At 36.2% G+C, this 27,997-nt stretch overlaps 1 protein-coding gene across 1 annotated transcript in view; it reads left to right on the top strand.

The window, feature by feature from the left end:
- LOC149426952 (proteasome-associated protein ECM29 homolog) overlaps positions 1–27,997 on the top strand; it is a 46,121-nt gene that overhangs the window by 12,821 nt on the left and 5,303 nt on the right. Inside the window, exons 11-26 of the mRNA XM_089634295.1 lie at positions 20–184; positions 2,853–3,024; positions 3,493–3,609; positions 4,254–4,542; positions 5,745–5,922; positions 19,773–20,159; positions 20,805–21,163; positions 21,912–22,133; positions 22,316–22,430; positions 22,664–22,847; positions 24,734–24,852; positions 25,002–25,171; positions 25,514–25,620; positions 25,759–25,888; positions 26,016–26,137; positions 26,232–26,454. Coding sequence (XP_089490421.1) covers positions 20–184; positions 2,853–3,024; positions 3,493–3,609; positions 4,254–4,542; positions 5,745–5,922; positions 19,773–20,159; positions 20,805–21,163; positions 21,912–22,133; positions 22,316–22,430; positions 22,664–22,847; positions 24,734–24,852; positions 25,002–25,171; positions 25,514–25,620; positions 25,759–25,888; positions 26,016–26,137; positions 26,232–26,454 — 3,059 coding nt within the window. The remainder of the gene's footprint in view (positions 1–19; positions 185–2,852; positions 3,025–3,492; positions 3,610–4,253; positions 4,543–5,744; positions 5,923–19,772; positions 20,160–20,804; positions 21,164–21,911; positions 22,134–22,315; positions 22,431–22,663; positions 22,848–24,733; positions 24,853–25,001; positions 25,172–25,513; positions 25,621–25,758; positions 25,889–26,015; positions 26,138–26,231; positions 26,455–27,997) is intronic.

Here is a 27,997-nt window from a genome sequence, read left to right as displayed (position 1 = left end):
ATTTATGTGTTTGTTTTAGGTCGCCTCGTGGCTAAGGCTCCGTGCGCAATGACCAAGCAGTTTGAGACCCTAGAGGAGCTGTTCAACAAGATGCCCACCTCATCTCCCGACTTGCGGCTCGCCTTGCGTGAGGCGCTCCTGGCCATGGCGGGTTCTTTCACCATCCGCCAGCCTGCTACTTCAGGTACCTACAATGAGTCCTTTGTGTTATCTCAACATATATTCAAGCTTCCAAACTTGGCAAAAAGTGGTTTTAAGTATGGAGCAAAGCGAAATAAACAGTCTCTAAAACATTGCTTGGTACAAAAACTATTTGGTACTTGGAACATGTGAAGAGATCATAGACAGGATTTATTTTCAGAAGGTTTTTTTAACTAACCTTATTATTACTCTACAGTCTCCTGGCAATTTAATACGGCCGCCCTCACCTTTCCTCTAATCTTAGCCTATATTTCTAAATAGCATATATCATCGCCGTAGAGCGAAAAGTCTCTAACATTTTTGGTAAAAAAGAGTTAGATTCGATCAAGTACTTAATTTTGAACCCCGCTTCTAAGGGTAAAGTCGATAATTGCGTGAAAAATCTCTACATCAATTTATGTCATGGGTATAATATCACTAACAGTATTAGATTTTATTTTCCGAAAGTCATCAAACCTCTTGGATATTTATCGCATATATAAACATTGTATTCAAATATATTATTTGACCTGTTTACTATATTAACAACCATCTTAATTAAACATATTGAGTACATAAACTTGCTAATAATTACCTTTAGTTATTATACACCCTTGTTTATTTCGCAAAAATCATCTCCTTTCTAAAAACAATAACACTAAAATCACTTAGTGACTTGACGCTCAAAAATCACTAAAATTTAAACTGAAAGAAAACCGGTACTGTAAAAATCAGAAACATTTTCTTTTTATGTACTTGTAGCAGTCTTGCTTTTGAGTTCCTACCGTAGCGGCTGACAGCATTCTCAAGTTGCTGTCTTGATTTGCGAACTACTAGTCTGAAGAGCGCTGTGCATCGTAGGAATTTGTTCCGTCAGTTAGGGCGAGATACTCGGGGGACACGGGACGTTTGTGAAGGCTTGCCGACCTTACGTAAGATGCCTTCCAAATTGAGATTGATTTTTTATACTTTAGTATCTTAGGGATTACTCTGTTAATTATATAAATTTTGTTCAGAATTAAGTGATTCCGAGCTGGCGCCCATTAGATTCATTATAGCATCATTTTATCCATTCGTAAATTCAACTGTCATGACTTGCATTTTGTCAACTATCGAGAATATCTAACTCGACACGCCTTGAGAATTAAACCTTTCATAATGAGTCTCTTGCTTAATATTAACTTCCTAGAGCAATATGTGTAGTAACAGAATTTTATATAATAAATGTTAAAGTTGTTAATAGAGTTTTTATTACTGGTGCACACAGTTATTCTACCCACATGTAACATCGAGTTCCCTTTTAGGGAAGTAATAATATTGGTAAAGATATTGCTACATACTTAGGCAATTTAAATATCTGATTGTAGTATTATTATCATCTAAGACTTAGAAAACTATTAAATGAAACCATAATTATAAAAAAAACTTTTATTATCATCCTTAAATAGACATTTAAAATTGTAACCACAAAACACCCATTATCTCAAAACTATCAATTTGTTAGTTAGTGATTTTTTACTCTATGGCGATTGGTGTGTAAAAGGTGTTATGTTATGTTTTTTAGGAGTGCAAAAAATGTTTGTCGAAGGACCTTGAATGCTAGCCTAATTACCACTGCAGATAAGACAATAATATGTTGTATGAAAAGAAGGACTACCATTAGGAAAAAGGGCACTCGTTTTCTTCCTGTTTATCCTCCTCAGGGATCACGGCGGTGGCACTGAACACGTAGCGGTTTTGCACGAGATCGGCGCGGATGTAAAATGTAATAAAATAAGTGAGATAAGATCTCGCGCGGATGCGGTTTATATTGAGCTATGCGGGTTATTGTAACAGACTGACTACAATGTGCACAGAAAGGTGCAGGAATGGAATGAAGGTAGGACACAGGACAACAATATTATCTCAGTACAGTGGTCACATGCATGTACATATGTCTGTGGGATGTATGTGTAAATTAATGTATAATGCGTATTGGCGCAACCAGCGACAATATGAAAAAACATGTTTCCCTCAATAGTTTATTCTCACTGACTGTTTTTCATGGAGTTAGGTCTTTATCCTTTCCCATTGCTAAAAATAACGAAAAATAATCACTAAAAATAACTGATTTATTAGCAGTTGTGAGCATTTATTATAATTTCTTAAAAAATTTGGTGAATGAATTAATAAGTAAATAAATAAAGAAAAAATAAAATTTGTTGGAAAATAATAATATTTCAGAGTGGACATAATAAATTATCAACTGTATATGTAATGTAATAAAATGTTAAAGTCCAAATGGGGCGTGAATAAATAAACATTGATTCATAGTAACTTCATACCCCATCGAAATTCTGTGTATTTTGTTTTCCACAAAATTGTGGAGATATGTGTAAGTACCTTTATAAAAAATTAGTCGACCCCACACTGCTTCCCTATTGCTAATGTCTTTCTCGGGTGTCTCCGACTTCTACCACCATTCACTACTGTATACCACAATGTTACAGTTAAAAAAAAACACATTACTTCGACTTTAATTCGACTTCTGGCACTAATAAAAACAAAATTTGAAATTTCCTGTGATATCGGTTGACTACTTTTCTAGTGTTGCGAGCGCAAACACATGCTGAATTTTTATGTACATATTAAGATATTGTTATTCTATGTGCCAATAATTATGAATGTTTTAGTGGACAAGTCTGAGCCTATGGAAGTAGACTTGGCCAGCAACAGATCTGCAGCTGGCACCAGCAGCACCTCGTTGGCTGGCACCAGTGCCGCTACTCCCATGGAGGTAGACAAGGATTCCACTCCTGGGCTGGACAGTGCTAATGCCCATCTTATCGTCGCTCTGTTGGAAAAGTAACTACTTTTCAATAATACATTCCTGGTGAATCTGTTTATTTATGTATAGCCATTTTATAGTGAAGGATGGGGATAATTTTATTTTTTATGTGAATACCGCACAGAAGACTCAATTGCTTCCAACCATCTGGAAAGGGAAAGGAGATGAGGAGGAAGTGGAAGGTGGTTAATTACCTTGTTATTCAGATCTGGATACCAAACATGGCTAAAGTAATTTCAAGGAACGTTTCAATTCTGAATGTTGGTCTTACACTAAGACAATATACTGAGAGTATCTTCCACACTTATTTAAAATTAATAAATTGTGAAATAACCCAAATTATTAAAATAATATTATGTATTTGCGCATGCTGGGATTTGAATTATGTACATAGATAAGATTGTTATTATTTTTTCACCATTTGCGATTGCATTTCTAGCTCCTTTTTACACAAACGTCTTGTTAATAGTGTTTCCACCTTCCAGACACATGGACAGTGACGACGCGATGGTGAGGTTTGTTGCAGCGCGCTATGCATCCGTGCTATTCCCTCGAGACAGTCCCGCCTCCAAATACCTGCTCCTCCTAGCCAGCGGAGACTCGTAAGTAGACCTTGTCAAATTAAGACCACCAAAGTGCATATTTATATTAAATCACAAGATATTATAATTGCAGGATTTGTGAAGCTGAAAGTATTTATAAAAAAATATCAGGATCAGCCTTTCAAAAGAAGAAATTTACCCTTTGAATAAATTTGAAAAATTTCTGCATTTATCCAGTGAGATTTAAAAATATAAGACACGTTATATTCATACTCATTGAACAAAAAATGTAGCACAGCTTGCGAAAAGGATAGCCATTCAAAGAATATGTATATGAACGGGCCGCTAACGTATGTCCACTGGACCTAGTTCAGTTAAACCATGCGTGTTGTCTCAGTAACGTGTCTTCACTCTTTTAATTCGTCTAAACATATCTGTCAAATATGTAAACAATACAAATGCGCATTTCGAATAAAGAATTATTAATTCATAAAATAATTTTGGTACCTACTTAATCTGTATTGCTTTTATGATATGATAAGTAGTTCCGATTTTAAAAATTAAAAGTTCATTCAACTTGAATAATGTTACCATTACGCAGAAATATTTCACATTACTTACTGACTTACCCGTGCACCAACAACCGAAATTAGTATGTTTAGTTAAATAGTACAGCTAACTTCTAATAACATAACATTTTTCAGGAAAGACGAAGTGAAAATGGAAGCCCTCAAGTCCCTATACGGCGTGACCCGGCCAAGTGAGATAGAAGACGTTGTCCAGAACGTAACGCCCACGGCCAGCGAGCAGAAGGTGATCAAGAACGACGAAAAGGAGGAGGAGGCTGCACTCGAGCTGGGCGTGCCAGACTTCCATGCCATGGTGGATTACATCTGGGCCAACATCTCCAAGAGGAAGGAGAGCTCCAACTCAAGACACAGATTCGTGATAGGCAATCATGTGCTTCCCTATCCACCCAACACTTATTACGAGGTATTTCACCATCACTAGTGATGTGCACCTGGGAATGAGACCTAATGTAAATTCCCCTAAGACTGTAATATATTTTTATTACTAAGAAAGTTTTTCTGAATGAAATCTTTTTTTGATGAAAATGTGTTCATATTATATTGGATTAGACAAGTTAATAACGACATTAAAATTAGTTTTTCGTTATCTCCAAAAATGACGATGTTATGACCTTTCATAGTGAACTTGGGTAAAATGTATTGTGACGTCAGAATTCATAATTCAAATGGCAATGCCACAGTACTGCTGCGCTATTCATTGTATGTATCTCAACATCACACACTAAACTTATCGGCGGGCCACAATTATATACATTTTGATAGCTTATTTATATCTTCAGTGCTATTCTGTATTTAAAAAAATCCTAAAAGTTCTATACTCAGCATGCTCTAATTAATGTGATACATTGTAAATAACACGAAATTTCACTGTAGGATACAACCTCGTGGTTATTTCACCATTTAGATTTAAATAAATTCCTAATTTAGAATTCCCAATTATAACTCCTAACTTTCACTGACGAAAAACAGAACCATTACTGGTGCAGACCCGTGAAAAATCATGGGACATCTTAAAGGCGCTATTGCGTACTAACATCTTGTGTTGCAGTGTTATCATGCTCGGGGACCGAATTTGGTAGTTTTTTTGAGCGTTGAAGGTCAAGTTGGACAGTTGTCAGTTAATTGGAGGTAAAAAAGTGGAACCAATTTTTTCACTTCATGTCTCATCTAAACATAATATGTCGATGGGAATAGTCGGAATTCTCAACAAAACAGTTCCATTTAATGGCAATTAAAATAATTTCTGTCTGAACTCTCCAAACAAACACCTCTCATTTTGGAAATGATAAAAAAATTATAAATCACTAGCAAATGTTGTAGAGTTCATTGAACCGGAGTTATAGACAGAGACACAACCGAAATTAATATTCGTAATAATCTAAATGAAAAGTAAAAGTATGCTGAGGTATTTTATAGCTCCCTACCAGGGGCTTTAGGAACTCTCAAGGGGCCCATGCTCCTAGTTTTAGAAGCACTGATCATATAGTTTGATGGATTTTATAAAATGACTACAGCTGTTGTTACAAACACAATTTACGCAAAACAATCCTAAAATATGTGACTATCTCATTGTAATTATTTTGAATGAAATGACCTCCCTTTCAGGTGATGAGGTACCTGCGCATGTGTCTGAACCGCAGTGCAGGCATCAAGGACGGCGCGCCCCACCCCGGGGTTACCTCCCCCGTGCTGGCCCTCTACCTGTCCAGCCAGCTGCAGTCATCCCCAGAGTCCCTCCAGCACTACCTCAGCATGATAAAGCTACTCCTCACAGCCTGCCCTGGTAAGGTTCTAACGATTCCCTCCAGGTGATTTGCCTGATTATGTGCCTGAACCGCAGTGTGGGCATCAAGGACGGCGCTCCCCATCCCGGGGTCACCTCCCCCGTGCTGGCCCTCTACCTGACCAGCCAGCTGCAGTCATCCTCAGAGTTCCTCCAGCACTACCTCAGCTCCCTCCAGGTGATTTGCCTGATTATGTGCTTGAACCACAATGCGGGCATCAAGGAAGGCGCTCCCCATCCAGAGGTCACCTCCCTCGTGCTGGCCCTGACATGTCTCAATCATCAAATTAATTGAAAAAATGTTTGGCTGGAATGGTTTCCTAAACTTTCAATTACCTGTAAAATGATATTCATGCTGTATTTTTTATTCAGAACACTTTTATACTCGTTGGCTGAACATGCGGTATCTTATCTTGAATGTTTATTTAATAAAATTTATATTGTTTTTAAGCTAATATTTTACAATTAGCCGACTGACAGTTCATAAGAAAAGGACTATCGACAATGGCGTCACACATAATACTGGACAGACGATTGAAATTTGACAGTGTAGTTGTAAAAAATTAATGTAGACGACAAAACTATTGTAGTCTCTGTCTAGCAATGGCAAGAGAAGAGTGTAACTATTCAATGCTAATAAGTAATTTATCTGTTTTCTCTCTCTCTATAAGTATAATTAGGGCACTTAATCTCCCTTCAGGTGATTTGCCTAAATATACGTCTAAATTGCAGAATTTCCCTTTTTAACAAATTCAATGTGAGCAACAAAATATTTAAAAAAATCTATAAAAAATCTATAAAAATCTAATCTATAAAATGTATTTATAAGAATATGTATATTGTAAGTGGTTTTATTGTTTCTACATATACCTGAATAATACCCTATACAAAAAACAGCAATCAAAAGATGTTTTCAAAGAAATAATTACCTTTATACAACCTTATTTATTAACACAATGTTTTCATTAATGCGACACCATTTTACATAAACAAATTTTGACATTCATAGACAAATTATCTCGCAAGTTGCCACAGAGGCTACATTCATGAAATAAACAGTAGAATCTACAGTGACATTAGTGCAAGCGATTCTAATGTTTCCTTTATACATTTTTCGAAGCATATTGGTTAAAAATCCTTCGAAAAAGGCTCCAGTCACTAGAGTCACACACATGTGCGCCAGCGCCAAATACGGTTGTAAAAAGTCGAGCGCACATTTGCTCGAAAAACAGTCCACTGGTTTTAAGTAGGTAGGTATGTAAGTACTGATTTAGAGTAAATTTTGGTTTTGATTTATTAAAGCCCAGCTACACTACTCGCGAAGTTGATCGAAGTTGACCTAATACGATAGTGTGGGCACGAACTTCGCTTCGCTTCGGGCATCTTCGCTTCGCTTGGCCCGACTTCCGATTGTTGTCGGTAAATGCGCCCGAGTCAAAGGACTCGAAGTTCGAACACGAAGTGTCTGTCCACACTACTCGGTTCACTTCAGTTCGCTTCGAGACGTCGTGTTTGGTGGTTGTGCGTGCGCAGAGTCATAGTGACTATACGTAATAAAATATGGCTTCTACACTGTGGTCACAGGACCTAATTTTTTTGTTTCTAGAAACACTCCAATCCGAGGCGGTTATTTGGGACCCAATTGAAAGGGACTATAAAGATAACTAACTAACCATCACGCCGTTTCCCCGCAGGGGTAGGCAGAGAGGACGGACCGCCAAACAACTCGGTCTTGGCACACACTCCTTGCCTCATTCACATTCATACATCGTCTCATACATACTCTTCTATTATTCTGACTCTTGACATGGCCCGACTCGAGTATCTGATTCACTTGATCGTGCCATGTCTTCCTCGGGCGTCCCCGACTTCTGCTACCATTCACATTTGCATCATATATCCTCCTTTTTTTATAGTGAATACCTCACAAGAGTCCCAACTGCTCCCGTCTGGAGCCAGTGAGACTATGGCATCCCCAATTGGGGGATGTTGTGAGGCTGAAGGTAAGTGGGGAAGGGAAAGAGGAAGGTGGGGAAGTACCTGGCTATTCAGATCTAGTCACTAAACACGGCTAAAGCCATTTGGAGCAACGTTTCAATTCTGAATGGTGGTCTTACACCAGGGCGATACTGGTAGTATCTTCCACTCTGGAACGTGCCGCAAATATACTATATATTATTTTAATTAATTAATTGTGAAATAACACAAATTAATCAAATAAAATTTATTTGCGCACGCCGGGTTCGAACCCGCGACCTTCGGAATGGCAGTCCAATGCGTTACCACTGGACTATGCCGGCCGTCACACTCCTATCTTCGCTCATTCGCTCTACATGCCCAAACCATCTAAGCGTCCCTTACTTAATCTTACTCATTACGCTTACATCAGCCTTGCACTCTTTGCGGATCTCCACATTCCTCACACGATCAAACATGGTTTTACCACACATACGCCCTTGAGGTGATTTTTCACAAAAACGGCGCTTTACAAATTATCCAATTATTATTATTATTATTATTATACGCCTCAGGGATCTCATTTCAACAGCATTTAATCTACTTTCATCCTTTATTTGCCACTTGAACGTCCATGTTGCCTAGTGCACGGACTCCGAGAGACTGAGCTACTCGCGAAGTTGCACGAGTGTGTGGGCACGCACTTCGGACTTCGGCTAACTTCGTCGAGGACTTCGTCGAAGCGCCGAAGCGAGTAGTGTAGCGGCCGCTTTAAATAAGATAAAATTACAAACATACATTTTTCACAGAACTACTAGTAAATTAGTTAACACATTTAATTGAATAAATAATTATAATATTTTATTCCAGAATGTGGGGAGGTTAGTGCAATCCCACACGTCCCATATAGATGTACATATTTTTTTTTTGTATAATAGATATAATGCTCACTCAGGAGTGGCGCTTGGTGCTGGTAGGCTGCGGTCACCAACGTGTTGGCGGAGGCCATTAGCCGCATCCTGGCTCCAGTGACCCGGTGTCTCATCAGGCCGGCAAATCCATTCAGTCTAGTTCCGTGAACATTGTCGACGCGCTGCTGTATCTTCGGTATCCAAATATGATTCTACAGGCGTCATTGTATTGAATTCGGAGTCGTTCCATCAAGCAAGTTCGGTAGTGACACCATGTCTCACACGTATACAGGCTAGTACAGAATGCGTTGAACAGTATTTTTTTAACGGTATTGCTGCATTTGCAAAATCTGCGGGCAATCATATTAGACACTATGCTTAGACTTCTCATTTGTCGTTCGATATTGCCATCAGCCGATAGGTCTTCATTAATAATGTGCCCCAAGTATTTCACGTTCGAACATGTATTTATTTTTGCCTCGTTAAGGTATACGGGGAGCATCTTACGTGTATCTTGACTTTTTCCGTGGTGGAACGCAATCAATTCCGTCTTCTTCGGGTTGTACATCATATTATGCTGTTTTCCATATTCTTCACAAGTGTTTAGGAGTAATCTTAATCCGTTTATCGACAGAGCTAGGAGGATCATGTCGTCCGCGTAGCTTGTATGATTCATACATATAAAAAATTATTATTATGGTTTTGACAAACTCTACAACACAATTAACTTATTATCCTATGTTTTTCACCAACCCAAATGACACAAAGAAATCAGAATTCGTTTTTAATCCTATCATTTTATTTCACAATCCTCCTTAACCCATTGGCTTCGTTATGTCTTAAAAGTCTTAAAAACGGGACTGAATGTCGACTTCAAATCAAAAAAAGACATACAAGCGACACCTTTTGTTTCAAATTTTAAATGCCAATCGCTCAATAGATAATGAAGCATTAATTTCATATTACATATTGGCAATAATACATTGGTATAGCTTTTCCCTGATGTTTACGAATTAAGTTTTGTTAGCGATCAGCGTCATAGTGATCTTTCAAAAGGGTGAAAAACTTTTTTTTCTTCTTTATATACATATAGTCAGAGATGTACTTTATTTCAAATAAATCCATTTCAAATGGAAATGCAAAATGGGTATTTTCCATTTTGCATTTTAAATGACCATTTTGCATTTTGCATTTGAAATGCTTTTCTCAATGCATTTCCATTTTAAATGCTTTTTTGCAACATTCTTCCTACTATCTCCACTCATCTTTTTTTCATAAGCCCCAAATATCAGTCGGTCGTCAACCTCGCTATGAGAGATAATTTACATTTGTCAAGTTGCTCCCTGGTAGAAGCCCTGGCAATTGAGTGATACAATTACAAAAAATACTGATTCAAAAACTGAACATGGGGCCATGACGCTGTAATATTATATGTAAGATAGCAGTTTCTATGTTTTTACGTTGGCAACATTTGTCCCGCGCAAATTTTTTGTGGTTCATAATCCGTAGTCGTGGCATTTTTTGATTTACCATCATGTAATATGTTTGTTCTACATTGATGTCCATTATTAAATGACAAAACTGTTTGATTGACCTGAGAAACCATTTTGCATTTTCAATGCATTTTGAAAATAGGTATTTTGCATTTTGCATTTGAAATGCTTTTCTAAAAACCATTTTGCATTTTCAAATGGAAAAGTTTTGACCCATTTCCATTTTGCATTTCAAATGGTTTTGGGTACCCATTTTGCACATCTCTGCATATAGTATATAGCTGACATGTACCCTGCGTTTCTCGACTTTTCTCTACTTTGTAAAAATATAATATGCATGTATTATATATATATAAACCTCCCAGAAGAAATTCTCTAAATGAAAATCCGTTGTGTAGCTTAGAAGAACTAAGCGCACAAACAGACAGACATATTATTTTAGTTAAATAGATATGTATTTAGTATAATAGATACAAATTTATGCCAATAATATTGACCAATGTCCATCTTCATTGTATAAAAAAATAGAGGATTTTTTATTTTTTATTTTATAATTATTTATACCCCTAATATTTACTAATATTATATATTTTTATACTTTGTGTTTAAAGAATGTATTTGGCTGTGACTCTATGTTATAGCATCTCGCTTGTGGTCTTCTGTTCATGTTTCGGCCTCACAGTTGATGGCTGATGCATTCTTTGCAGCATCAGTATCTTACGACATGCCCAATTACTCAGTCTTAGCCACGCGCTCCCAGACATACTTCTGACAAAAGGGTCAGAATAGAACATATGTACAAGACTCCAATACAAATATATAAAGAGAAAAATATTCTATTGTTTACATCTGCAGCCTCTTGTAAAAATATCTTTTTATCTTCTCCGTAGTACTCCTTCAGCAACATATCAAATTCTCCTGCCTCCACAAGCGCCGTGGTTATCTTCCTTATCTTTGCTGTGAAGTTATCGCTCACGAGAGCATAGAAGTTGACTGGGTATGTCGCAATCGCTTTTGGCAGGAAGTAGTATTGGACTCTAGGAAACTTATTCAATGTTGTTCTGGCTGTACTGTAGTCCAACAAGATTGCACTCTGTTTTCCACTCTCAATTACATTTTCTATGTATTGGAAGAATGTTTCATTTTTAAAGTTTTTTTTTCCTTGTTGCTCAAAATATGTGTATATCTGTGGTTTCCATTTTGTTCTATAATTCAGAAATGTAATATCGGCATAGCCTCGAGAGATAAAGTGCATTGGTATATTGGAATCTATTAACTCATTCTGATCTTGAATTGTATACATTTCTGGTATCGTCAAATCATTGAGAACATCGCAGTAGTAGTATGTTGTCATCCAAGAAGAGGCAATAATCCAGCCCATGAATAGTATTCTAAGCAAAGGATTCTGCGGTTGTCTCGGCACCGACACTCCCAGAAATATAGAACAAATTAACAAAAATACATTTGTATCAAACTCTCGAATATCCTTTATGGATTTGATGCAATATATAGTCAATGATGATAGTATAAAAAATAACAAAGCAAACCCTAACACGGCCACAACACATTTGATGATTTCGCCCCAAACAGTTGATGATTCGGTATAGTTGACTATAACCCAAACAATCTTCTCACTTGTCAAGAAAGTAAATGCATCAGAGCTGAGTGGTTTGCTCTGGTATGGTTTTCCACTTGGCAGATGATTGTCATTAAACACAAATTGAAGTGATGTTGAATCATATGTAGTTTTTGTAACCTCTCCATCTTTGAAAACAAAAGAATAATACCCTATTTTAGTGGACAAAGCAGATATCGTAAACTTCAATTTTAAATTCTTGTTTATCATTAAAAATAACTTGAATATATAGTGATTTTTAATGAATTCCATCTGCTCCTCCCAGCCTGAGCTCGCAACGCTATACAGAATAAACAGAACATTAATTTCACAATTTCTTGGATCATCTTTTGCTTTTGTAATGATAGCCGACTGTCTCGTCTTGGGCAAGAAAAATTGATTGACCGTCTGTTTCTTTCCACAATAATGGTAATGCTTGCTCACTGCGGAAACTGAAAATCCCAACAGTTCACTACCGAATTTGAATCTCACAACTGGGACGTCAATGACTAAAATGGTGTGGTCAACATTAGTCAAGCTTTGAGTAATTAAGTTTATATTCTTACTCTTGTCCAGGCTTTTATCTAGAAGAAACAAGATGTCCGAATTCTTAAACATCAAGTTCATCATGTAATCTTTCTTGTACGTTTGGACATAATGTGTATATTTTATAATGTAAGTGGGTTTTTCCATTTTGGGCTTGAAGTCAATTGCGAATTTGATCTCACTTCTATTATTTGGTTCATTTCCGATGAAATCCGTTTCAGAACATAAAATGATAATTAATGTTGGTTTCTTGAAGTTTTCTTCTATATATTTATTGAGGAAGGATTGCTCAGTATTTTGGTTGTAACGTATAAGCGATGATTCATTTGCTGCCTCTGCAATAATGTTTCCAAATATATCCTGTCCACAAAATATAATGATTATTCCGCTAATAATTTCAAGACTAAACATGTTGAAACACTTTGTGTTACATTTGTTTATAGACAGTATTCTCTTGTTTCAAAATTACAATTCAATTTGTATCAGGACGTATTTCCACTGAAAAAAGTATTCCTCAACTGCTAAGCAATCATTTTAAACTTGGCTTCCTTAGCAAAGTTTTTGTTAACCCGTGGTTTGCATGAGTAGTCATTTGAAAAATATCCATTTTGTGTTCAAGCTAATCACTTTGCCCATCGCTTATGTCGCAGTCTGGATAAAAGTAAGATTTATAAATATTCTTATACTAAACATATACAAAAATACAATAGATATTAATATCCTACCCGTTAGGCCAGAGTGAATGACGTCAAAAAAAAAATTATAATTTCACAACCCTATATTACTAAATGTTGCTATAGATAAATAGCTAATGAAATTTTTTTTTTCACATACGATCTGCGGGTGGCGCAGAAACCTTAATTTAGAAAAAAAAGTTGATTTTAGATAAACTTAAAAAATTAAAACTATTATTATTAACTTTATTATCTGCATTAAAATATAAAAAATAATAAGAACATTTTTGTAAACATTTTAGCCTTCAGCCAATCATCTGAATGCGGGTTAGGTCCCTGGATTTTATAAAACTGTGATTCTCTTTCAAATTTTGGCATTTCTTTTGTAGATTTTATTCTTACTCAAATGTATCCATCACGTGCTGTACTTCTTGATGAATTTTTTCCTGCTGTAGGCATATCAAAAAACCGATTACAATTGAGTTTGCGCGGTTATTTAACGAATGTGCGCTCCGCGCTGATGTCTATTTGTGACTGATTGACTACATCTGTTGGATCACGAGATAGTATAAAAGAGCAGGTGGAAAAAGCAGAAGTTAGTTGGCTGAAAATAAAATGTATTTTGCCACGCCTAAACTGGACTAACCGAGGTGCTTGTCTACTTGCAATTTCTAAAAAAAAACACACTTTTAAGTAAAACTTTAAGGTTAGTGCGCCACCTCAAGATGAAGTAAGAATTTGAAGATATTTTGTGTTCTTTACAATGTACTACCAAGGCACCCATAGGAAATATGAAATTCGAACAAAAGTTTTTTTCACTCCACACTACTACATGTATTGATAATAATATTTGGCTAGTTTATATAGCGCCGTTTTCGTGAGAAATCACCTTATGTGCGTAAAATCCATCAATTTAGTACATGTAGAAATAACTAGATGAAAACGGAGATTTAAAAATGTTCTGATGTTACGGAATACAATTTGAAAGAAGTATAAAATTAATAATAATAAATAAATTTTATTCCTTGACGGTTAAGAGACATTATAAGGATTGCATAGATACTAAATAATCTAATATTTTGTAGGCATCTACTTTCAAAATCCTGGTTCTTATTGGCCAAACATATTGGCCAATAAGAATGCTCCATCTAACAGGTCATATCTCTGAACCAATCATAATTTAGAATGAAATTCCTGTTCTAACCAATCAATGAAATCCAAAAGTAGGTACTTACGTAGGTAGGACTCGAATTTGAGTTCGCACTCACAACGGAAGAAATTTTAAAGACTCATATTCGAGTTACGTGCAAACCACGGGTTAAGTAAATGAAATGGTCAGTTAAGATACATTTGACAATATTGGGCAATCATTTTGATGTAAAAATGATTGCAAGAGAGAAGTGCAATTTATGTGCGATTGGAAAACATTATCATTGATTAATGTCTATTGTCTTAGTAGTTGGTCCTCAAAATAAATGATTGCCATTTATCTTTATTGCTTATAGTTACATCAGGTCTATTTGAACTTTAATCAAGTTATGGAGTAGCAATAATATAACAATGTAATTTTGTTTTTCCTCCCTTGGTTTTTTTAAAATCAATCTGTGGTAATTGCTTACACAAACATACATTTTAGATTCACACTATCCAAAATTACAGTAAGAAATGTCTGCAAAGCTCATGGCCTGTCATCCACGCCACTGATTTCTGTTACCATTGTTAAGCATCGTCCAACTCTATACTCGTCCCAGGCAGAGATTGTATGCACTTGAACGAGCATAAAAGCCATTTAAAAAAATCTTCCTTTTTAAACATTTTGTACGATAACGAAAAAGACAGAAGATACTAGAATATCGTTAATCGTATTTCCATGGATATTTTGCCAATGTATGTTTCTTTTGTATCGTAAAAACAAACAGAGTGCTTAATTAATAAATAAAAATTAAAACACATAATGGTAATAAATTAGTACAGAAAGAAGTAGAAATTCAACATTAATCAAACACTTATTTGTTAATAATTTTACCATTAAAATGATATGGTATTATGGTTATTAACATTACTACATACCAAGTTCTTGTCTGCCTGATCGCGTCCCCGATCGACAGTCCACTCCTCACGGGGACGCGGGCACTTGCTTTGGAGTATTGGCACGAAACCGGTCTGTGAGACCGGCATCACTAATGTCTAAATACTACCCAAGGCTGATTTGTATAGAATTTATTAAGTTTGTTTTTATTTTTAAATTTTTAATAAGGCCTATGAAAATAAATAAACTTCCTCGAATTTCTGAAATGTCTCTTTTTTATGATAAAACAAACATGTACTTTTCTAAATAATATTGAAAAAAATCATCGAGAAAATCACAGTCCCAGAGACCCACTGGCGGGTTAATTGTGAAAATGAGATTGTTATTCATATTATGGTAACTACATGATTCAATTTTATTTGGATACAACTTAGGACGGGTTGTTTCGCAGGATTTGAACAATTCTTCAAGTTCTTTGAAGATTCTATTCAAGTTCTTTCATCATTTCAGTTTTGTGAAGCAACTGGATAGAACCTTCACAGAACTTGATAATCAACTTCGAAATTTGAGGAATTGTTCAAATTCTCTGAAACAACCTATCTTTAATGTTTTTGTACATTTATAGATATTTGTCCTTCAGACAAATATTTTCAACTCAACAAGTAAATGATTAAACAAAATTCTTGCACTAACTGTTTTTTTTATTTAATTAATGTATGAGTACAGATAAAATATTGTGTGTCTTTCGTCAATGTAGGTACTTATGAATACTGTGTCTCTAATACATATACTATTTTAAATGTCCCGTTAATATCCCGCTTTGAATTTAATATATTATACTAATATCGGTTGTCCGTGCGTCCCCATAAAATCAGGATCAATGTACTCAAATTTGCTTTGAATTTAATATATTATACTAATATCGGTTGTCCGTGCGTCCCCATAAAATCAGGATCAATGTACTCAAATTTGCTTTGAATTTAATATATTATACTAATATCGGTTGTCCGTGCGTCCCCATAAAATCAGGATCAATGTACTCAAATTTGCTTTGAATTTAATATATTATACTAATATCGGTTGTCCGTGCGTCCCCATAAAATCAAGATCAATGTACTCAAATTTGCTTTGAATTTAAGTGTCATTTTCAAATTGAAACTTATTCTGTGAAGTTTTCAGAGGAGAGATAATATTTACAAGTATGGGGGTTATACTAATCTTGATTTAACACTACTAGTCACATTCAATAGCATTCATTATTGTTGGCACATTTATTTTTTTATTTTTTTATTTAATATTTGTATGTTTTTTACAATAGATATACAATTATACATATTATACAGTGTTATCAAGGTAAATAATAATAGCTTTTCCTCACCATAAAGAGACGAGGCTCTTGTGTTTGGTGAGTGAAATCTAGCTCAATTATATGGAATCATGTAAGTAAGTAAATAATATATTTGCAAAACCAAAGGGATAAGTAAGAAATAGGCAAGATTTATCAATAATACAGTTTCAAGATTTGAAGGAAATAATAATAAGAGTAAGATATGGACTTTTATAGTAGTTTTAGGTAATTTTTTAATTTTATTTTAAATTCCTGAATATCTTCAATATTTTTTAGATATAATGGAAGGATGTTAAAATATGTTATACCTAGATAGAGATAGGTATTTTGTGTGTGCTTTGTATTAAGTTTTGGGATTTTGATAGTTTTTTGATATCTTGCTGATGAATTGAATTGTAAGTTATTTAACTGTATTTCTTTATAAATTTGTAGAATTGAATATTTTTTATATATATTGTCTATTGTGGGTACATTGAATATTGAAAAGAGAATCTCAGTAGAAAATTTGGATGGTTTTTTCAATATTACTTTAATTATCAATCTTTGAACTATTTTAAGTGGATTTAATATATTGTTATAAGTTCCTCCCCAGCCAATAATACCATATTGTAATATAGATTGTACAATTGCATAGTACACTCTTTTTAGGTTTTCTAGTCTAAGAATATTTCTAAGTCTTATAAATATATAAATACATTTTCTAATTCTTTTTACAAGTTCACAAATTTGTTTTTTCCATTTAAAATGTTGATCTATATTAGTGATGCAACAGAGCTCTGCTTCCGCTTCCGCTTCTGCAGAAGTTCCGCAAGTTTTTCACTTCCGTTTCCGTTTCTGGTTCCGCAAACTTTATAACAGAACTCTAAACGGAGAATACAGCGTGGAGCGCGGAGGCGGGGGGCGCGGGGACGACTGGACAGGGGGCGGGACACAAACGATACAAACGTGTCGCAACGAGTTAGTTTGTTTATAGTTTATGTATTTTGGCAACACTGGGTTTATTTATGATTCTGCATTCTGCGTATCACCGCACCATACACTATCGCGACTTATTTGGATCCGGGATATAAATCTAATTTTTTTACCAGCATCATTACAGAGCAGGTTAAATCTAAATTACTTAATGCAACGATTATGATTAACAATATTACATTTAGAACCAGACAACCCAATTCCATGCAAGATGATGACCGTGTACCTTCCCCCAAAAGAAGCCGAACTCAATTTGCGAATGAAGATGAAGATATCGAAGTGCAGCCTTCTACTTCAAAATCATCATCATCATTACAAATATTGGAATCGATGTTAAGTGTCACATGTTCGTGAGTACAAGGAAGAGAAGAGACTACCTCTCAATGAGGATCCCCTTATGTGGTGGAAAGTAAATGCGCACAAATACCCCCATCTGTTACCAATAGTTCGCCAATACTTATCAGCTCCCCCAGCAGTGTAGCCAGTGAGCAATTATTTAGTGCAGCTGGTTTAATATATGAAGAACACCGAAACAGGCTCAAAGGTGAAAAAGCAGCCAAATTAATTTTTATAAAATATAATTTACCACTGTTTAATTTCGAGTACTAAAAGTACAAAATATAAATTTAATTAAACAAATCTTAAAAACAAAATTGTGCTTTTTCTTCATAGTATTAACACTTCCGTTTCCGCTTCCGTTTCCGCTTCCGCTTCCGCTAAGATTTACTTTTGACATCTGTTTCCGTTTCTGCTTCCGTTAAGACACTTCCGTTGCATCACTAATCTATATATATACCAAGATATTTAATTTCAGAAGTTAGACTAAGTATAGAACATTCTTGATTGCAATTAGTTCTGTTACATTTAAGTTGATGTATTATAATTTTTAATTCTGGTATTGATTTAAATTTGTTGATAGAGAATGGGATACATTTTGTTTTTTCAGTATTTAATGAGAGGAGGTTTTTATCGAACCAATTTTTCAGTATATTAATATCAGTATTTGCTAAGTTATTAACATTATTCCAATCGGTACCTTCAATTATTATGACAGTGTCATCAGCATAAGATATTATTTTTCCATTTAATCTTTGATTGAATATGTCATTTACATAAATGATAAACAGTAACGGTCCCAGAACTGTACCTTGAGGTATGCCGAAGTGACTTGTTTTTTGTTGACTAAGTACATCGTTGATTTTTACGACTTGAGGGCGTTTGAAAAGGTAGCTTTTTATCCATTCTATAGCTGTACCACTTAATCCAATGTTTCTTAATTTACTTATAAGTTTGTCGTGTGATATGCTATCAAAAGCTTTTTTAAGATCTATGAAGATTCCAATGCATTTTAATGATTTATCTAATGAATTATGAACAAGACTAGTTAATTTTGCAATTGCATCCTGAGTGCTTCTACCTTCCATAAAACCGAACTGATTTTCATTAATTAATTTATTACATTTTACAAATTGGTTTATCCTTTTTTTAACTATCTTTTCAAAAATTTTCGCTATGTTCGAGATTACTGATATGGGTCGGTAATTGCTAACTTCTTCTGGGTTACCAGATTTAAATATTGGAGTAATGGTAGTTTGTTTGTAGATTGATGGAAACACTCCGCTTTGGAAACTTACATTTATTATGTGTTTTAACGGTTTAGAAATTTGATTTTTAATATTTTTTAAAATATTAACTGTTATTCCATCAAACCCGGGGCAGAACCTCCTTGCATACCGTTTATAATTGATATTATTTCGTTCTCTGTGGTGACTTGGAATGTTGCTATATTATTGTCAGTATCAATACTACAGTCTGGAAATGTTATATTTGGGTCAGTATGAATGAGATTGGCAAGATGTTTCTCAATTTTTCAAAATTTATGGTTGGAAGAGAGAAGGAGGGCTCTTCTGAGGCCAAGTTTGGGTTAATTGAATTTTATGAACGCCCGGTAGGTATTTCACAGCATTCCAAATTAAAACCGCTAATGTAAAACCGTCATGTACGATATACCAAAAAATCATAACTACCCCATTTGATGATGCAAGGTAAGATGTTTACATTTACTCTATTAAGGTACCTACCTACTTATAATATGTTATTTTAACAGAAAATTATTTTATTTATCATTTTCAAAATTGGAATTCTTATATCCCGTTATTTTTCACAGGTCTGTGCTAGTTCATATTATGCCTATCCAAGCGATCAATGGAGAAAATTGTATTTATGTTTAATGTAAAAATATTTTGATTGTGCCCATCACCAATTAAACATTTAAACATACAATATTTAAAATTATCTGTCTACAGATATCGTTCCATTCACGTGCCTGCTGGAAATAGTGGGCTGCATCCCGCAGACCATGTCCAAAGACTTTGTGGAGCTGCTGGCGTTCTTCCGGACGCACTTCACAGGTAGCATGCGCGAGGAGGTGCGCGACACGTCAGCCACGCTGTACGGCATTGTGCAGGCGCACTCGGCCTCTCGGAGTGACCTGATCGCGGATGCCCTGGAGTTGCTGGGGCAGGCACGTGCCAACAAGAGCCTGGAGGCGCAGTGCGGGCTCATGGCTGCCGTCTGCAGCTTGCTGGAGCGCTCCATCACACTGTGGAAAATCAAGGCATTGCAGACTCTCGGCGGACCCGACTTCAATGTCAAGGAGTGGAAACCTTACGTCGATTGTGTTACGTATTTAGGTATGTTGTTACTTTTAAATAACCAAATTCTGGAGTCCTGTTCTGATAAGAGCTTGGTATATCTTTAATTTAATTTAACTGCGTGGCAGGCCGAATTGGGAGAGGCCAGATGAGTGAGACTCTTTCACTTATTCAGCCGGACCCTCGACACACGCCTTGCATCGCAGTGGGAAGGATGAATTCTGTCACTCCTGGACATACTAACCCCCAGATTCCTACCCACCCTTATACCTTTTTCCTTCCCAGAATCTCCTCTCCTTCATCGCCTCAAAAGAACCTTCACACAGAGTCCCCAAAGATGATGTAGGCCCTGAGGGAAATTGTTTTCCTCAGGGCTTGTAATAAAAAACCAAATTTCTGTAAGAATTTTTTCAGTCCCTTACATCGTAAGTTTTTATTTTTTCCTGATAAATATACCATATTGTAAAATTATGTTTGTGATAATATTGAAGCAAGTCGTTCAGATACTGCTGAGAATCTGAGGTGGCGGATGCATTTCGTTGTTCACATAGGTACAAGAAGATTTTAATGGCATATCTATGAAATCAGTACTAATCCTAATACATACAACCAAATCGCTTCTAATACATATAACATACGTATCTGCATTTTTTGGTGAACCTAATAGAAATGTTGAATTTCCAGCTGAATGCCTATCAAGCAATCACAACCTCATTGTGAGCTACGCCTGCAGCAACATCTCCCTCCTAGGGAAGTGTTACGCCCTGCCCCTGACCGACCGGACTGAGAAGGACAAGTCCAATCTCATCGCAGACATCACAGACACCAAGGAGACGCCTGTGAAGGCTCCAGAGAACACCGACGGAGCTGCAGTCATCTCCAAACTCACTGTTGTCAACCGACTGTTTGCCGTTTTGAAAAGTGCCAAGTTCACATCCAAGATAAAGGAAAAGGCCACCACTGCCCTTGGGCTGATTTGCATCGGTGAACACTTCCCCCATTCCAAAGAAATTGTCAAGGGATTCTTAGAAATGGCTAAAGAGGTAAAGAAATTTTATTTGATGTAAATAACATGTCTAAGAATATTCAGTTTTAGCAAAACTCGATTACAAAATTAAATTAAACCTTAGCCCTTCAGGCAATCTGGTAAATTGTCTTTTATATTTCTTAAAGATGCTGTCAGAAAGTCGGAGAAATTGTGTTTATACATTTCCGCTTCGCAATAAAATCCAAATAAATGGGAAATTTCTGAACATATCCGAAAACAAAAACTGTTTTTGAAAGGTGATGAATACACTTTTAAATTTTATTATTAAAAATATGTGTATAATTTTTTAATTTGAAATTTTGAAATCAAACGTAAAACAGTTTTTAAAATGGCTCACTTTACGTTCTTTCCCCTAAACATTGGACTAAAATGACTGATAATTAATAAAGCACATTTTGTTAGTAATATATCATAAACATTACTGCCACCTCACTTTGTTGTCGTTTCTTATAAAAATAATTAATAAATATACACTCTTATGCTTGCTCTAGATTTTTAAACAAATGGAACTTTTATATTCTAAGCAGCCAAAATGTGGAAGACCTTTAAAATCTCTTTGCTTTACATTTAATTGTGCATTAATTTAGTTTGCCCTATCTCCTCTACCACTTGACCTCCAAGTTTCCAATGTAGAAAGAAGAATTTAGTTTACTAGAAATATTTTATGCTTGTGAAGTGATTTACTGACTTTAAAACTAAACACTGAGTCAATTCCTTCTGTAATGAATTTTGTTTGTTGCCAGACCAAAGACTTTGAGATTCATCTCCAAATCGGCGAGTCGCTAGTGCACTGCGTGGACGGAGTCAACTCTGTTTACAACCGCGACCTGTGGTCACAGCCTTCCCCTGAAGGCAGCAACATGGTATTTGAGAACAAGGCCCTCACCGAGAATGATCAGCTCCTGGAGTGGCTCTTGATAGAGTTGCTGCAGTTTGTGACTGTGCCTCATCCTAACTCTCGTCAGGTAATGTAACGTGAAGATATTTTTCCAAAAAATGGGTTGCTGTACTATGAAATTTGATTCCTTCACAAACCTAAGAGTATTCACCAATGATGTGTGTTTTTCATGAAAAAAGTATTTGTTTTTAACTATGTATATAAAAGCACCCTGAAATATAAGTAATTAAAACAATATTTATTATACAGGCATGCTGCATCTGGTTACTGGCTCTCTTGAAGAATTGTTCCAAAAGAACACCCATCAAGTCCAGGTTAGCAGACATACAGGATGCCTTTATGGAGTTCCTGTCAGAGAACAACGGTTAGTAAATAGATTATACCTATGCAATGTTCCGTATAATATCTGATATCAACTCTTAATTTGAAAACATCTCCCTCTCTCTCTACTGTATCTCTGTCTCCCCGTCTCTATTGTACCCCTGTTCCTCTCTTGTAATAATATGTCCATCTCTCTGGTGATGTGATGGAAATTGATGGTTGAAATTGGATTGATTAATGCGATTTATCATCTTATTTCCTTTATTTTGTTCCCAGACATAGTCCAAGACGTGGCCAGCAAGGGTCTAGGGCTGGTGTACACATGCTGTGGTGAGGAAGAGCAGAGGACACTCGTGGAGCGGCTTCTGGAGCAGCTGACTGGCGGCCGCAGGACCGTGGCTCAAGTCACACAGGACACCAGGGTCTTCGAGGACGGACAACTGGGCAAGACTCCCACTGGGTTAGTCAAGTATCAATCCCTAGAGATTTTCATGTAGAGTGGGCCTAGAGACAGAACATATTATTCACAACGTAAAGACATCCTCAAAGGAGCAAATAAGTGTATTTTTGGAGTGATTGTTTTATGGTCGATAATTAGTTTAATTGCAAATCAAATGATTGGACTCTTTTCGTAATGGTAAAAGATGTCTCATATCGCCTCACCACCCCAGGGCAACCAACTGCCGCAAGAAGAAGTGTGGCCACACCCACAACCTGCGTCGCAAGAAGAAGTTGAAGTAGACTATTATAATATTGCACTTCAAATACATTCATTCCAGTATATCTGGGTGTGAAATTTGTAACTATATTATGCTGGAAGCTCTAAATTAATAAAGTCTCTTTTACTTGCGAAGTTTTGAACATATTTCAGTAATGTCCACCAAAATTCCAAAGTAAATTTGTAGAAGCCCTCAATTATTTCAAATATAATTTTCAGTGTTATATTTGGCTTTGAGATATGTATATACAAAATATTACCAGTCCTCTAGGGTTAATATGTTTTCTTTTGTTTGTCTTGTATCTGCATGCTTTTTATAATAATCTCTAAATAGTATAAAATAAAGTCGCCTTCCTCATCTGTCTGTTTGTGTGCTTAGTTCTTTTAAACAACGCAACTGATTTTGATAGAATTTTCATAATCATCTAGAGAATTTCTTCCGGAAGGTTTGTGTATATAATCAGAGATGTGCAAAATGGGTACCCAAAACCATTTGAAATGCAAAATGGAAATGGGTCAAAACTTTTCCATTTGAAAATGCAAAATGCAAAATGGTTTTTAGAAAAGCATTTCAAATGCAAAATGCAAAATACCTATTTTCAAAATGCATTGAAAATGCAAAATGGTTCTCAGGTCAAACAATTAAAATAATTATAGAGTTTCAAAACAATTTTGTCATTTAATAATGGAAATCAATGTAGAACAAACATATTACATGATGGTAAATCCAAAAACACCACGACTATAGATTATGAAACCACAAAAAATTTGCGCGGGACTAATGTTGCCAACGTAAAAACATAGAAACTGCTATCTAACATTTAATATTACAGCGTCATGGCCCCATGTTCAGTATTTGAATCAGTATTTTTTGTAATGGTATCACTCAATTGCCAAGGCTCCTACCAGGGAGCAACTTGACAAATGTAAATTATCTCTCATAGCGAGGTTGAGGACCGACTGATATTTGGGGCTTATGAAAAAAAAGATGAGTGGAGATAGTAGGAGGAATGTTGCAAAAAAGCATTTAAAATGGAAAATGCACTGAAAAAAGCATTTAAAATGCAAAATGGAAAATACCCATTTTGCATTTCCATTTGAAATGGATTTATTTGAAATAAAGCACATCTCTGTATATAATACATGCATATTATACTTATGGTATAGAAAAGTCGATGTTTTGTAATCAAGTCATAAAAAATTATTTTCAGTTGCTTTCATTGCTAACGCTGGCTAAACCTTATGAGATGTATTAAAATAATATTCTACCGAATTATAATATCTTGAAAAGGCCTATAGAAAAGTGCGTGATGGTATATGTCTATCTCCTAAGGATAACCCCCAGCAATGCCGTGTACACGTCAGCTAGTATTTAATATAATATAATATTTGGCTGATTTATGTAGCAGCGTTTTTGTGGAAAATCACCTCAAGGGCATAACGGTCAAATTAATAAAATAAATAAATTAATTAAAAATATCCAAAGTCTGAATAGCAGAATACAATGTATAAGGCAAGGTTTGAATGTGAACGAAGCATAGGGAATGTGTCAAGACAGTTGTGTTGTTTCTCTTCTTTTCCCTGCCGCACCGAATCAGTGATTAAAATGCGTTTTTTTAACCTTTTAGAGGCAACCTGTCAACATACAAGGAGCTGTGTTCCTTTGCCTCTGACCTCAACCAGCCGGACCTTATCTACAAGTTCATGCACCTGGCTAACCACAACGCTATGTGGAACTCTAAAAAAGGTTCATTCATTTCCCATTAAATGATTATTATTTAATAATTATAAGTTGTATAATTGACACCCTTTTACTAAACCATTCAATTTTAAAAAACAATCATGGATACATTAAGAATGTACAACTTCAACTAATATTTACATTATTTCGCGAAGGTGCTGCCTTTGGTTTTCAATCCATCATCCAGCAGGCGGGGGCGCAGCTCTCTGAGCACCTGCCCAAGATCGTGCCGCGTCTATACCGTTACCGCTTCGACCCCACACCCAAGATACAGAACTCCATGTCCAGCATCTGGCACGCCCTCGTACCTGAGACTAATAAGACGGTAATAAACCAACTTACTACTTCCTAAAATATACTTTTTTATTTATTGACTAAAAAGCCCCGCGTTCATCATTCTAAGAGGCAAAGTAGACATCCTTGCAAAAATAGATCTCAAAATGTATTAGGGAAATTTGTGAATGTCATTGTTTCGACTCGTTCTTATGTTTTACCACATGCAACTTTGGCCTTTCGTCTTTCCTCCCCTTAAAAAGACACAACCTTTTGGAGTTGACATAGGTTGCAGGGTTTCCGCCAGGACTAAAGCCTGCTTCGAGCAAGTACTGCACTCTAAGAAACAAGAACATTTTGACCATGACTAATAAATGATGAAATGTCATTACAGGTAGAGAAGTACCACGCAGAGATCCTGAATGATCTTGTGACCAACATTACTGCTAACCAGTGGAGGGTGAGGATGTCTTGCTGCCTGGCACTCTCTGATTTGTTGAGGTATTTAAAAGACTTTCTCCTTAATTACTTCATTATTTTTTTCTATTATTTTAGACATACCTTGTTTTAACTGCTCTGTTTTTCAACTTTTGGATGTCGTATGTCGTAATAAGTAGTTAACACTATGATAATTTGTAGGGTCACTAGAAGCATGACAGAGTTCCTCCCCCGACTAGCAGAGATCTGGTCCCAGCTCTACCGAGTTATGGATGATGTCCACGAGGGAACCAGAGTGGCGGCCGCCAACACCACGGCTGTACTCTCCAAGGTTAATACTAAATATAAAAGACATATTGTGATGTCTATAAAGGTGTTAAGATTATGCGCATCACCAATCAAAATAAGAAGCACCAACATGTTATTTTTGTTTCTTTGATCCTCAATTATTTTTCCAGCTATGTATCCAAGCCACAGATGTTGACAAAGGCAAATCTGGAAAGGATATAATGGCAGCTATTTTGCCTGTGATTTTGAATACTGGAATCACACACACCGTAGCGGAAGTTCGACAAATCAGGTGACTTAATCTCTCCTTACTTGCATTACATTATCTAACCTGATGTTGGGAGTCTGACTGTAATCCATTTTCTTTGTCTGTTTCCATTTGGCAGTTTGCAGACAGTGTCCAAGATGGTGGTCAGTGCCGGCCCCTCCCTGACACCCTTCCTGCCGCAGCTTATCCCCGGCCTGCTGCAGGCGGCTGGGGAGTTGGAGTCCTCGCGCCTGAGCTACCTGTCGGCCGCCCTGGGTGCGCAGCATCAGACCCAGGAGGCAGTGGACAGCCTGAGGGCGCACGCTGCCAAAGCACATTACACTACCGATACAGTTACCAAGGTATGACGGGTCTACCAAGTCCTCGCGGTCTTCCCGCTTTAAATATCAATGCATTGAAAGCAATGTTCAATAGGGAAAACTTAGAAAGATGGGAAAAAAGCTGTGGTACCCTAGTAGAGTAACTATACTGCCTCATTCATAATATATAAAGGTTGTTTCCAAAGTCAACGTTATTCATTGCACGGCTGATAGGCTAACTCACGATAGACCATAATATCAAAAACTAAAGTCAGGCACCTTAAAAATCAGACTATGGAATTTTGTAGCTGTGGCACTCGAAAAACTGATCTAAGGGCCCGTTCCCACTTCCGTTTTCAAATCGGAGGCGGGTCCCGTTTTAAAAACGGATGCCCTAGTGGCTGTAGTGGATGTATGGAGCTGTTCACACTTGTCCGACACGATTTGAAAACGGATCCGACATTTTTTGTCGGATGGCTCGCCTACGCAGCGCGTCCGTTTTCAAATCGTGTCGGAACACGCTCGCTCATAGTGTTGTATGGAGCTGTTCACACTTGTCGTCCAGTCGTTCCGGCAGAGTCCCCGCCAAACCCCGACCCCTCCCCGCCCGCTCCCTGTCGCAAGGAAGCAGGCACGCTGCGTGCTTGTATTTGGTTATTTTGTTAAGTAAATAAATCAAAACTACAATAATGGATAAGGAAATAAATCCCGAAAATTTAATACCACTGGTCGAAGAAAGAGTATGGTAATATTTTATCTTTAACCAAATAAAAACAAAACACTTGGTGTACACAACTTTTGTACATCAAAATTTTTATTTTTATTTTTTTAAGTTTACTTTTTTTAAATTTTAAAGCTTTAATGAGATGCACGGAAGAGCTTATTATTTTAATAAACACATAATAAAAAAATATTTGAGTTGTTATTGTTTTCTTACTTTAAAATATCGATAGCCTTTCTTCAGGACAAATGCACTTTCTCAATTTTGTATTTTGATATGTTAAGTTCTCTGAAACTCATTCCAGTAGATGGTTAAAGGAAGTGATAGACATTCTCTTAAGCCATTAAGCGCCCTTGAGGTGATTTTTCATGGTGAAAACGGCGCTATATAAATAATCCAATCATTATTATTCTAAAATAATTAAAGAACTTTAGTTCTTCACTTCTCAACTCACCAATTAACACTTGGAAAATTCCTACAGAAAATCATTCGGCTATGATTGGGTGTACCCAAAATTTTCTTTTCACTTTTTTCCTTCTTTTTAATAAGTACAACATGACAACAAGAGCTTCATCGTCGTTCATTGCGCACCATTACTGAAGAATGAGCAAATAACATGTTTTTGTTGAATCGACAATTATTTTTTTTCGTAGAGTATGGTCCGTTTTTAAAACGGTAGTGTGAACAGGGCCATTGGCCATCCGTTTTTAAAACGGGACACACCTCCGATTTGAAAACGGAAGTGGGAACGGGCCCTAAGGTTAATTTTAGACTGATTAAGGGTAATTTTTACAATTTATTTATAAAAGTGCCAATATCTTGAAAACTAATGATATTTTGATATTCTGGTTCATCATGATAGTT

Source organism: Hesperophylax consimilis, chromosome 1 (genome assembly GCF_061612785.1).
Source record: "Hesperophylax consimilis isolate HC1 chromosome 1, BYU_Hcon_1.0, whole genome shotgun sequence".
Classification (NCBI taxonomy): Eukaryota; Metazoa; Arthropoda; class Insecta; order Trichoptera; family Limnephilidae; genus Hesperophylax; species Hesperophylax consimilis.
This window is presented reverse-complemented; position numbering and strand designations above follow the sequence as displayed.